General features: G+C 32.8%; 1 protein-coding gene across 3 annotated transcripts in view; it reads left to right on the top strand.

The window, feature by feature from the left end:
• Positions 1 to 14,517, top strand: part of DPP10 (dipeptidyl peptidase like 10) — a 1,433,428-nt gene that overhangs the window by 1,087,962 nt on the left and 330,949 nt on the right. For all 3 annotated transcript variants that reach the window (XM_032250727.1, XM_032250726.1, XM_032250725.1), the window contains exon 4: positions 1,563 to 1,657. In XM_032250727.1, coding sequence (XP_032106618.1) covers positions 1,563 to 1,657 — 95 coding nt within the window. The remainder of the gene's footprint in view (positions 1 to 1,562; positions 1,658 to 14,517) is intronic.

The raw sequence follows: 14,517 nt of genomic DNA, 5'->3' as shown, positions 1-14,517 counted from the left end.
ATATATATATATATATAAAAATATATAATATAATATATATAAATATATTCTTTTACCTTATATATATATATGTTAATCTTCATAACTCATCATCTAGTCCTTGTTTTCTAAGTTTTTAAGTGAAGACATTCAGTTTCTGAAAGAGTGTAACTTATATACATTCATTCACTATAAGTAGTGAATCTAATCTCTATTAATATCACCTTTCTTCCAAGAATGAGCAGGAGATTAGGGATGTGCAACACCATGGAAAAGGCTAGAATTAGATAAAACTGGTTAAAAATATTATCATTTGAAAAGAGAACATTTTCAAAACTACTTTTATGTGACTATCTCTCTTTTACCTATTATATATATAATTATATATATATATATATATATATATGGTAAAAGGTAATATATTTACTTTCACCTTATATATATATATAATTAATATATATAATATATAAATCTATAAGGTAAAAGGTAATATATTTATGTATTGTATATATTAATTATACTATATATTAATATATGGTATATTTATATATATTATTAATTATATATATTTACCTAATATGTACATAATATATAAAAATATATTTACCTAATATATATATCTCTATATTACCTAATATATATATTTATACCTAATATCTCTATATTTACCTAATATATATATCTCTATAAATATATCTCTATATTACCATTTACCTAATATATATTATATATATATAACATATATTGCATATATATAGTCTTTTAATATAGAATATATATTATATATATGTTAGGTAAAAGGTAATATACATATATATATATACACACATATATATATCCTAATATCCTGTCAGTTTTTCCTCAAGTTAGTATTCTCAGTCGGAGATGTTGTTTTAATTTTCTAACAAATATGGGTAAACTTAACTCAAAAATATGTAAAAGCAATTATTTGAAAGAAAAGCAGTTATTTAAAAAGAAGACATAATTTTTCTAGAGTTGTAAAAGTTGATTTATTGATATAGTAGTAGCCTCAGAGATTTTGATCTGCAGTTATGCAAACCATATAAAATACCACAGACAAAAATCACAACCCAAAAGAAAATTCAAGAAGCTACATAGAAATGCAGTGGGGGTAGAAGAATTGGATCCATTAATAGGTCTGCATGAAGGTGATTCAATCTGAGGAGACTTAGAACTGTGAAGAGTTACAGTTGACTGACAGCACTTTTAAGTTAAAATACTGGATCATCATCAGTAATGGCTTACTTGAGAGACTGGTGGCATTTCCCTTTGCCCATTTTTTGTCACCACAGAATGTGTAGCAGATTGCCTACATTTTAATTAATTTTCATTTGTTAAACCATGAAAATTAACCCCTTGTTCATTGCACAACAGACCATGTGTTAGGTGGGCTTCCTGATCTTTCAAGAGAATGAATGCCAAGTACAGAAATCTGCCTGGGTTATTGAAGGCTAAAAAAGATTGTTCTAATGTGTCTGTTTATTATGCATGTTTTCTCCCCTGCAGTTATTATATTACCTAGTCAATCTACTTGTCAATTGTTAATGTCTTTGTTGTTGCAGATACAGATGTGGTGTATAAAAGCGAGAATGGACATGTCATTAAACTGAATATAGAAACAAATGCTACCACATTATTATTGGAAAACACAACTTTTGTAAGTAATGAATAATTACTTTATGCATTTCAGTACTGTTTAGAAAGGTCTCTAGGTGTACATAACTTTCTATTCTTCAGCTCCAGCACTTGTAAACCATTTCAGGTAAAATGTTGAGGCTGGAATATCATGACAATTGGTAAATCTATTGACAGAAAATACCCTGTGACTGTCTGCTTCATTTTCTCCCCATTTACTCTTGTTAGTACTTGGAGAAATATTTCCATAAATAGTAGTTGCTTAGTTTTTCGCAATATTTTATATATAACAGTTATATAAATGCCAAGGTTAAAAAAAATGGTTAGTCTATCCTTATTTATTATTAACTTTCTTTTCTCCTTTACTTATTATGCTCTCTGACTTCTTTCTAGTTCTGTTGTTTTCGGGATCATATGGAAAGGCTTTCTAAAGCTGCTGTTCAGCTGAGGTTGATGTATTTTGCTTTTAGAATTTACGATTTTATCAGTATCGTTTTACTTCTTTTGTATCACTGTTTAGCCAACATTGTTTAAATGACTAAATATATTTACATTGGTCATAATATGGGCTTTGTCTTTCTGAAAAATCTAGTACCCTCAGATTAGGAGACTTAGCTATGTTTACCTATTTAGTAAGCGATAATGAATTACTATTGCAAATGTTGAAACACTAGCTACCCAACACCTATGAAAAATAGTACACAGTTATTTACTCACTATTTTATTGTAATTAAAGTTTCAATAGACTGCCAATTAGATGATTTCAGATAATACAGACAAAATATAGTACAAGGTCTCAGAAAAACCTCCATAAAATGAAATAAGCAAAACCACTGGCTACTTTAAAAAAATGTATTCCTACCTGTACATTTAAAATAAACTTTTAATCTTCATATTTAGTATGAAATGGCCCTATGGAAGAGATGGACTAAAAACTTTCTGTTTAGTATTTTCATATATTAAGGAGAAAATGTCATTACAATTATTAAGTGATTATATATGTACATCCGTTAGGCTAAATTTAACCAGCCAACTAATGTACATTAATAATGAGATCGTCAGTGAGAAGAAAATAATGACATTTTTGTTTTTAAAGTAATTTACAGGGAATCAAAGAATAACTATTCTGTGTGCAACTCTTTATGTTATTCAAGGGATGTTAAGGATATATACAGCAGATGGCTTACTTTCTAAGAGTGTGGATTTTCTTTTTTTTTTTTTTTTTTTTGGAACAGAGTTTCGCTCTTGTTACCCAGGCTGGAGTGCAATGGCGCGATCTCAGCTCACCGCAACCTCCGCCTCCCGGGTTCAGGCAATTCTCCTGCCCCAGCCTCCTGAGTCGCTGGGATTACAGGCATGCGCCACCATGCCCAGCTAATTTTTTGTATTTTTAGTAGAGGCGGGGTTTCACCATTTTGACCAGGATGGTCTCGATCTCTTGACCTAGTGATCCACCCGCCTCGGCCTCCCACAGTGCTGGGATTACAGGCTTGAGCCACCGCGCCCGGCCAAGAATGTGGATTTTCTTTGGGTGATAATACTAACCCCTATGGAGAATTTTAATAAAGAGCATAGAACAGTATTTACTATTTCTTCAGTGGATGGTTCTCTGGGATACCAGGAAAGGGGCTAGGAGAATCATTGAGAAATACTGTAAATAGTGAAAAAGTAGACCTTATTAAGAAGATAGGATAGGAGACAGAATTCAGGAATCGAAATGATGAGAAGGTATGATAATAATATACGGATTAAAGTAAGAATAAATGGATTTTCCATAAAATTAGTTTGGGAAACAAAAATTGAGTGCATTTTAATTTTTGCTTTCCTTTTTCATAAAGTAACATAATTTTTTGGAGCTTCTAGGCCCTCAGTAGCCAAACATTCCGGTTAGATATACTCAGTACACGAATTATTCTATTATGTGTCTGTGCCTTATTAAATACTCTTTTACACAATTCAATGAAGTTTTCCCCCATCGCTAATTATGTTTTTGTTTTCCATTATTTACTCATTACTTTTTTAACCTTCCATGGTACATCAAAAAAAGAAAGCAAAATAAATAAAACTTTTGGATTATTATTCCATTATCTCAATTCTTTTGTTGGTACTACACACCACCACCATCTCTTATCATTGTGGTTTTCTCCATGTGCTAATTAATGCTGTTTTATCTTTGTGCTTTGTGTTATATCTTTTTAAATCCTTTTGAGTTTTCTTTCTGTTCTCCTCTATGTTGGCCATGACTCTTAATTACCACAGAGTCATATTTAGCAAATATTCTAATTTACTGCTCTTCTAAGATTCACAGGCTCCCTAAGGACTTTTATGTCACAACACAGATGATTAAGCAATTTGTAAGTCTGAGAGGTATATACATTCACTACGGGGGGAGGGGTCAGGGGAGTGGAAGGTAGTATCAATTTGCACCAGTTACTCAAAACTGAGAACAAAAATAGGAATTACCATAATTCCAGATTATTTCAAAGGAGCTTGTTGAATTGTTCTCTCCTAACTTCAAGATGGCCTTGTTTAATACAGTTATGTTTTTAAAGTTAACATTAGAATTAAAACCTGGATTTAATGTCTCTTCCCACAAACTCTGTTGAAAAATATAGTTTATTGAAATGTATTGCTGTTTTTTCTGTGAGCAATTATCATTATTTTAATTACAATAATAATTGATTGGATCAGATCAGTGTAGAAAACTTTGAAATGAAAGTATGACAAGTCTTTTGAGAAAATAAATATACTATTGATAAAAATGTCGTAACAGAATGGGCTGTTCTATAATAAGACATATTATGCTAAAATATGACTGTAGATTTATTTTAAAAATTAAGATAATTTAACATCATATTATCACTTTTCAACTTAAACACATTTTAAATATGATTACTGTGTACTTTTGGTTATGTAATTATGGTTAGCCGACTCTATGATTAAAATAAATATTGGGCATCGTTGTCGAAATAAAAAATACTTTTTTAAATGAAATAATCGTGTTAAGGCATTCTTTTGGGTTGAAGGTAGGTGGATTTCTAATGAAAGGAGGAAGTTAAAGGGCATATAACTTTTGAATTAGAGGATGGGAAGTAAGTGATTTAGCCTCAAAATTGCTCTTTATAATTTCTAAGTGTTTGGAAATGTTATCTCTTAAAGCCAGAATTATTTCAAACAAAAGCTCATTCACGATGACATAATGAGGAAAGCGTTTCATAAGTATTAGCTGTACTCTTTTCACTGTTAGTAATTTGAATATAACCAGTGGCCTTGGCAGAAAATACCAGCAGCCAGAATTTGCTTTATCAAATCACTTTTTGAAATTAGAAAGGAGTTGTAAACATGAGTTCAAACTCCATGTGCTTAAGTATAGTTAAGATTTAAAAAATATTTATCTTGTTTGTTTCTTAAGACACAAGGTTTTGCTCTGTTGTCCAGGCTGGAATGCAGCTGTGATTTAAGCAATCATAGCTTACTGCAGCTTCAAACTCCTGGGCTCAAGCAAATCTCCTGCCTCAGCCTCCTGAGTAGTTAGGACCACAGGTGTCTGCCACCAGGCCCAGCTAATTTTTTTAATCTTTTTTTTTTTTTTTTTAGCAATGGGGTCTCACTGTGTTGCCTAGGTTCATCTTGAATTCCTGTCCTCAAGTGATCCCCCTGCTGTGGCCTCCCAAAGCACTGGGTTTACAAGCACGAGTCGCAGAGCTTGGCCCCCTAAAATGTAATATATATCTTATGCATTAATATGAAAAGAAATAAGTGAGAGCCAAGAGCCTAATCTGAAATCTCTGAAACTCTATAAACCTATTAAAATATATTCTATTAAAAATAGCCATAGTACAGGGAAGAAATTCATATATGGCAGCAGAATGGTTCCAAGCAAAATGTTACGTATTCTTTGCTCTGTTTATTTTTATATAGGCCATTATAAAATGGTAGGTTTGGAAAGAACTAAGGAAGATTCATTGCTTTATCATGTATAGAGACAGTATCAGCTGGCTTGCATATCATCCTAGTGTTTTTGGTTTTATTTGTTTGTTGTTTTATTTCTTGTCCCATTGGGTATATGGAGGTGATAGATCCAACTCTGTGAAATCAAGAAATTCATTATTCAGTTTGCATTTGAGGAAACAGGTGTCTTATTAAAAACAACAACAACAATAACAAACACAGTAGAACAAATGAAGAATTACTGAATGAAGGCATCAAAAATTTCACCTCATAAGATTTGAGATGAGGAAAGACTGTCAGAACATTTGATTGTCCATGTGGCCTCACCTTACGGCTAATAGTAATGGATAATTTGTTAATTATTTATAGGATTTGGTCTTATCAGTATCTGGTGGAATCCAAATAATGATGGACCTCAGTAATGTAACTAATACAGATTAATCAGTGAAGCCACTGGAACTGTACATATGAATGTTGTGTTTTGACGGTATTGTTTCTTTCTTTCTCTGGACCAGTGTTTCCTACTAGGGATGATTTTGCTCCGAGGAGACATTTGTCAGCTCTGGAGATATATTTGATTGTCCTGAATGGATATGAGGGGTTTACTGTGGCAATCTAGTGAGTAGAGGTCAGGAATGTGCATCCTACCATGAGCACGACAGCTCCCACAACAAGACTAATGTAGCCAGAAATCTCAGGAGTGTCAAGTTTGAGAAACTCTGTTCTAGACAGAGATACAAGAGAAATCATGTGATAATTAGAACGTAGTTTTCTGAGGTAGGAGCAAAGTAGTGACTCTTAAATTGGTAATTTTAAGGAAGATCTTAAGTTGTGCCTTCGAGCTTTATTAGTTTCAGGTACTTTTCTTCTTTTTAAGGACAACCCTGCAAAGAAGACCAGCATGCCTGAGTAGGATCATTTGGCCTTGGCTTCCTCTCTAGTGGGTATTGCTGAGTATAAGATAAAAGTGTAACCCAGTTTTCTTATAATTTTTGGAGGATACTTCTGATTGAGACTTTTTTGTTTAGATAAGTTAGTATCACTTACTTGGCTAATGCCAACTTTGTTTTGACTAGGAAGCAATTGTTGCTTTTTAAGATAGAGAATAACTGATGGTTACTAGCAACTTCCATCCAGCATGATTGTTTTCACTGGTGCATTGTCCTTATGAATAGTTGAATTTTATCATTATTTGCTTGGGCATCTCCTTCTCTTCGATGTAGCAGTTACCACTCCCTGTTGCCAGATACCTTCATATTTATCTTATTTTTATCATGTACTATGAAAATATTTAGATACTATATCCACAATATTTTAAAAATGATAATTATGTTTATTTAGGTAATTTCCAATTCAGTCATCAAAATAGGATGTAACATTGATGTACATTCAGGGAAACAAATGGAATAATACATGTTTCAGCAAAAATTGGACACTTTCTATATTTATTTAGGGAAGAAAACATTGAATCTACCATAGACATTTAGGCTCTTCAATATATTCTGTAAGTTAAATATATGTGAAAGTGAATTCCAGCATACTTTTAACAGTGGTGGTCATTAAAACAGGAAAATTAGAAAGAAAATTTGTGACCCTTACCCTAGAAGTGTACTCAGGCACTATTTTAATTAAAAGTGTGGGGAGAAATTGTCTTGCTGCCTCTATGTGTTTGCAAGTATGACAGGATTACCCTGCAGTTTCAAGCAGTTATTCATACAGTTCACCATAGGTTTAAAGGGCTAAAATTAACTACTACCTATTATTTTTTTTACCCTAAAATTCAATTGTGAAGGACCTACAAATTAGATTCTACTAACTAATTTATTTGTCAGGACAAAGAATCTCAGATGGTATGACCATTTTACTGTCAATAATGTTACTAATAAATCTACATCCATAGGCATTTAATTATTATGCATAGTGTTGAATGAGTAAGTCATCCTTGTAAACAAAATTATCAAAGTAATATATAAAGAAAATTAAGTATCTAAGTAACATAAAAATAACATAAAATTTTTTCCTTCAGACAGGAATAAAATTATGACAAAAATAAATTAGATGACATTTGTTTAATTATATGAACTAGAGTTTGCTTCAATCTTGTCTGATAGTCTCTTTGGAGCTGGAAGTATCAGACAGGATGCTAGAAACCAACAGGCAGCTAGATTTATAACAATTGATTGCAATTGTTTTGGAATTTGGCTTCCTGAGAGATCAGCTCCCTGACTTATATCCAGGACCAATCAGCCTATTTTGAGCAAGTGGAGGCTCTAGTTTCATACACGTAAACATTTGATGGATATTTCTGCCCTTCATTTTCTTTCTGAATAATTTTATATATTGCTGTCCTGCAGTCATGGAAAGCCAATTAGAAATTTTAAAAAATATTAGTGAAAGGATTCCAAGTTTCTGACAAAAGGAATAAGCTTTTGAGATACACAGCAGGGTGATCAGAGTTAATAATACTGTATTGTATATTTTTAAATTACTAAGAGTAAATTTCAAATGTCTTACTATAAAAATATAAGTATGTGAGGTGATGAATATGTTAGTTTAATTATTCCACATTATGCCCATCCTTATATAGCAAAACATCACATTTTATCCCATAAATATATGCAATTATAATTTATAAATTAAAAACAATATTTATAAAAAGAAATTTTATAAAATAAATCACTCAGTGTTTTATTAATTTGTGATATAACAATAAAACAAAATACATTTTGAAGAAATATTTTAAGCTTTTGAAGTTGATAATATAAAAATAGTTTTTCCCCTTTTTTGATCTTTCAGAATATTTCAGTCTACACAGCTTTGATGATGTAGAACTATGCATTGCTAAAACTTCTGCAGCCTATTCACACTCACAGAATACAGATATTTTAATAGTATATTGGAAATATATTAAATTAGTATTTTAGCTTGCTTGTGAAACATGCATGAGCATTCCAGGAAGTTCAAGTTTTGGTATACATTAAATAATAATGACAGCTTATTATAGAGCTAGAAAGCATTCTCCCTGTCTCCTACGTCAGTTTAAATTAAAAAAATATTAAAAACAACTGAGAACCAGAGAAATAAAGAGACTTGCTCAACATATCTAAGTGTAGTCTTCAGACTAGAGCAAACATTTCTTGACTCCTAATCCAGTGTTGTTTTTAATATTACTACCTGGGAATTCCATTCAAAATACCTTTTAAAGGAATGTAAAAATAAATAACAATCCTTTAGTATTTTATATATATAAAATTTCTATGTGTATTTGTGGATTTTTTTACGTAAACCTTCTAGGAAAGATGCTTGAATTAAATATATGTATGTTTATATGTATTTATGCATATGTTCACAATACAGATACATATCTATATATAGATATATTTATATATGCAAGTATTGATTTCTCTATTCTATCAACCAATCCATCAATCTATCCATACTAACAGATAATCAGGAACAAAAGATTATATAGTGAGTATAAAAGAGGAAAGCTGTAAGTGTGGTTTACATGGCTTTTGTTGCCTTAACTTGTCTGAAGTCATCATATTTGTTTTTAACATATTTTAAATATTGTGATGACTGTAATCTGTGTTGTCATCCATTTCATCCAGAATTTTTCAATTCTTGTTGAAATACTGCCTTGTGAATAAAGGGAAACAACCTTGAGTGCATTACACACACACACACACTCTCTCTCTCTCTCTCTCTCTCTCACTCTCACACACACTACCACCACCAAGCAAGCAGCACCTGTTATTATGAACTACTACTATTCTACTTCTCTTCTTTCCCCTGATGTATCTGGCTGAAATATCTAGTTTATGTCTGAATTGCTTCTGTTTCTTAAAAACTTGTAGAGATTTTTCCTCCTTTCCATCTCTTTTTTCTTTTCTTTTCTTTTCTTTCTTTTTTTTTTTTTTGAGACGGAGTTTCGCTCTTGTTACCCAGGCTGGAGTGCAATGGCGCGATCTCGGTTCACCGCAACCTCCGCCTCCTGGGTACAAGCAATTCTCCTGCCTCAGCCTCCTGAGTAGCTGGGACTACAGGCGTGTGCCACCATGCCCAGCTAATTTTTGTATTTTTAGTAGAGACGGGGTTTCACCATGTTGACCAGGATGGTCTCGATCTCTTGACCTCGTGATCCAGCCGCCTCGGCCTCCCAAACTGCAGGGATTATAGGCGTGAGCCACCGCGCCTTGCCCCCTCCTTTCCATCTTTGTAATGTTTCTGTATCATTACATCTTATTACCTTATCAATTTATTTGCCAACTGTTATTTGGATCCCTGTTGTGTGTCAGATAATATTCCAGATTCTGGGGATACAATAGTGAGCACGACAAGTTTGTCAGACTAAGAATAAATGAGCAATCCCTTGAAAATACAAGAAAATCTCAGCTAGTATTTAAGTACTTGTTGAAAAACATAGGATGAAGGCTAGAGAATGATTAGGTGCTTAGGAAAGGCTTACTACAGAGGTAACGTTTCAAGGTCCAGTTGAAGAATTGTATGGGTTGTAAGACCAGTAATTACAAATACATAAGCAGTGGACATATGTGGAGAATGGTACAAGATGAACTCAATGAGATAACTAGGGGTAAGATTTATGTTGAGTTTTATAGGTCAAGGTTTTATTTTGCGAGCAATAGGCACTTTGAAGAAAGAAAGTGGCAATATCTAAGTCATATTTTAAAAGTACACTCTGTCAATTATATGGAGTGCATTTTCTAGGGATACTGAAGTAGAAACTCAGAGACCATTCTGAAGGCTATTGCAATGGTACAAATAAGAGAAGATGCAGGGCTTGAACTACATACAGGGGTGCTAATCCCTGTAAAAAGTTCAAGTAAAAAGTAGGTGGATGGAGGATTTGCTTGGAGATAAAATGGGTAGGGCTTTGTTGGTGAATTACTTTGAGTCTGTTGGAAATAGAGGGATCAGCATCATCTCCTAGGTTTTAAATTTCATTAAATGGGTAATTCTGTTTTTAATATTTTCCCACAATTTTGACAATAGAATCTATTCCATGGTTAGATGTTATATGTTTATGTTTATGCATATTTTCTCTATATAACAGTGTAATAGAGGAATTTTTAGAAGACTGGTTGAAAAAAATCTTGAAATAAAATTAGCAAACTTATAATACATAGAACATAGGCATGCAACCCATTATGTCTTGGGGCTAAAAAAATATATTGTCTATGATTATTTGATGGAATTACTCCATAACATTTTATGTGCTTTTTCTGTCCCACCTACTGTAATCACAGCTGAAGTGCAATAGAAGGAAAATAGAAGAGCTCCTAACCTCAGGATCTCATGATGTATTAACAGAGACATGCACTAATCAAATAATTATATACATAAACATTTACAATTTATGACATAGAATAGGTGTGAATACTAGGAATGTAAGAATGAAAGTTAAGTATTGCTTTTACTTTTATTGCTTAATATCCATGTCAGAATTTCTAATGCATTGACTGAATCTGTTTCGAAGAAGTCACAGAAAACTTCCCTAGAGAAATGAAGATGTGTGGAAATAAGTTGACTAAGCAAGAATATGGCTTGAGCATAGTGGGACAGGCATGAGGCATGAAGTAATAGAAACAAAGAATGCCAGGGTAGTGGGCACAGCACAAGGATGGGGGAAACAGATAAGGTTGGAGAAATAAGTAGTAGCCAGATCATGCAGATCATGGTACTGAATTTTCAAAAACAATCAGATTCGCTTTTGGAAACAAATATCTTCCTGTTGAAGTGATAGAGCACATTATAATGGAAAGTTGTGGTTCAGGAGAGGACACATAAAGGCATTGTTGGATGCCCTAGGCTAGAAATTATAAGCAAATGGACTTAGGCCATGGCAGCAGAGAAGTGAAAGATTTGAATAATAATAAATAAAAAGAAGAACAGAATAAGAATATAGTGGTTGGGGATGTGGGTTAGAAGGATGTATCAGTGATAATTCTTAAGATTTTGGTTGTATGACTTAATCCAAAGGGGACTTAACCAGTTAACCATTGAGATGGGGAATTCTGGGTGAGAACAAGGTTTGAATGTATGGTTGGACAAAAATATCTATTAAGCTATATTTAGTAACTAAGTGGGGAAATCTATCAAACGATGTTTAGGGTGTCACATTTCTTGATTGAAATGTAAAAAAAAAAAAAAAAAAAAAAAATTGTCTCCACTCCTTAAAAAGGAGCAGAGTTGAAGGCCATATGTAATTCTATGGTAGCAGTTTGAAGAACTTCTGAGGTGGTTAGATGGATTTGCCTTCCTAGCAATGGTATAAGAGGGCCTGATTTCTTCACATCTCTACAAAACATGTTCTTCTTACCTATTTGATTTTAGCCATTTTACTGGGTGTAAAGTAATATCTCCCCATGGCATTTATTTGTATTCTCTTAATTTATTGATGATATTGAGGATCTTTTCATGTGCTTATTGGTCATTCGTTTATCTTTGTTGGAGATTTCTGTTCAAATTTTTTGCCCACTTTTTCATTGAGCTCTTTTCTTTTTATTGCTAAATTGTAAGAGTTTTCCATATGTTAAAAATCAAGTTCTTTGTCAGATACATAATTTTCAAATGTTTTCTTCCAGGTATGTTGTCTTTCATTTTCTGGTTGGTGTCTTTGAGTGCACAAGATTTAAATGTTGACAATCAAATCTATTTTTTCTTTAGTTTTATATACATTGTTAATTTAGACTAACTTCTTTTCGTATATTTGAGAAGGTAATAGCTTTTTATTCCTATGTTTAGTTCTGTGATTCATTTTGAATGGATTTTTTAGTATGATGTGAGGAAGAAAGTCCACATATATGGTCTTCTCTCAGGACTCTCTATTCTATTGATCTATATGTTTATCCTTAGGCCAGTAGTTCAGCCTTGACTACTGTAGCTGTGTAGTGAGACTTGTAGTCAAGATGTGTAAGCCCTTTAACTTTGTTCTTCTTTTCCAAAATTGGATTTCTGTGTCCCTTGCATTTCCATATAAATTTTAAGATTAACTTGTAAAATTCACAAAGTAAAAGGATGCTGAGATTTTCAATAGTGATTATATTGCCTATGTAGATCAATTTGAAAAATACTGCTACCTTAACAAGGTTCTGATCTATAGTCATACAGTGTCTTTTAATTTATTAAGATCTTTTTAAATGTTTTTAAATGTGTTATATTTTTGCATCTAAAAATCTTACACTTTTATTGCTAAATTTGTTCCTAGGTATTTCATTACTTTTGTGGCAATTATACATGGAATTGTTTACTCCATTTCATCTTTAAATTGTTTGCAGCTAGTGTATAGAAATGTAATGATTTTTGTGTATTGATTGCTTATCCTGCCACATTGCTGAATTTGTTTAGTAGTCCAGGCTGTTTATATTCATAAGGGGTATCAGTCTATAGCTTTTTTCCTTTTTCTAGTTATGTCTTTGTTTGGTTTTGATATCAAGATAATACTAGCCTAATAGAATAAGTAGCAGATTGTTTCCTCCTTTTATTGTTTTGAAAAGTCTGTGAAAGATTTGTTTTTTTTTAATGTTTTATGGAACTCACCAATGATACCATTATGGCCTAGGCTTTTTTTTTTCATAGTAAATTTTAAATTTATTTCATCAATCCTACAAGCCTATTCCAAATATATATTTCTTCTCATTTTTATGTCTTTCTAAGACCATCTTGTTTTGATCTAAATAACTGAGTTTGTTGATAAACAATTTCATAGTATCCTGTCATGATATGTTCATTTCTGTAGGGTTGGTACTGATGCCTCTCTTTTCATGCCTAGTTTTATTAATTTGAATATTTTTATTTTTTTTCATCCATCTATCTAGAGGCTTACCAATTTTATTTTTCTTTTCAAGGAAAAAATTTTTAGCTTTAATCCTTTTCTCCATTGTTTTTCTGCCCTAGATGTCACTTATTTCCACTCTAATCCTTCTGCTTGCTTGTATTTAGTTTTCTTTTTTTCTACTTATTTTAGATAGAGGTTTAAGCTATTAATTTGAAATACTTCTTTTCTTCTTTCTTCTTCCTTTTTTATTTCTTCTTCTTCTTCTTCTTTTTCTTTCTTTTTTCTTTTTCTTTTTCTTTTTTTTTTTTTTTTTTTTTTGTTGTTGTTGTTTTTTGACAGAGTCTTATTCTGTCACCCAGTCTGGAATGTAGTGGCACAATCATATCACACTACAGCCTCAACCTCCCAGGCTCAAGTGATCCTCCCACTTCAGCCTTCTGAGTAGCTAGAACTATAGGTGTGTGCCACCATTCCCAGCTAATTTTGAAAAAAAAATTTTGGAGAACTATAGTCTCACTATGTTTCCTAGGCTGATTTTGACCTTCTGGGTTCAAGTGACCCTCCTGTCTTTGTCTCACAAATCATTGGAGTTGCAGATGTGAACCACCACATAAGGCTTCCTCCCTCTTTTCCTTTCTCCCTCCCTCCCTCCCTCCCTCCTGCCCCATTTCCCTTCCTTCCTGCCTGCCTTTCTTTTCTTTTTCTTTCTTTCCTTTTTCAAGGTCTCACTCAGTCACCCAGGCTGGAGTGCAGTGGTATGAGCATGGCTCACTGTAGCCCCAGTCGCCTAGGCTTAAGCAATCCTCCCACCTCAGCCTCCTGAGTAGCTGGGACTACAGGCAAGTGTTACCACATGTGGCTAAATTTTTAATTTTTTGTATAGATGGTGTCTCACTATGTTGCCCATGCTGGTTTTGAGTGCTTTACCTCAAGCAATCCTTTCACCTAGGCCTCCCAAGGGAGGATTACAGGTATGAGCCAATGTACTCGGCCTCTGTCTTTTTTATTTCTTTTTTTCTTTTCTTTTCCTTCCTTGCTTCCTTCCTTCCTTCCTTCTTCTTTCCTTCCTTTCTTTCTTTCTTCTTTCTTTGTTTTCTTTCTTTCTTCTTTTTCTTTCTTTCCTTCCTTCCTTC

This window comes from Sapajus apella, unplaced genomic scaffold, assembly GCF_009761245.1.
Source record: "Sapajus apella isolate SASKATOON/1434 unplaced genomic scaffold, GSC_monkey_1.0 scaffold72, whole genome shotgun sequence".
NCBI lineage: Eukaryota > Metazoa > Chordata > Mammalia > Primates > Cebidae > Sapajus > Sapajus apella.
Note: the sequence above shows the minus strand (reverse complement) of the source record. Positions and strands in the feature narration are given on the sequence as shown.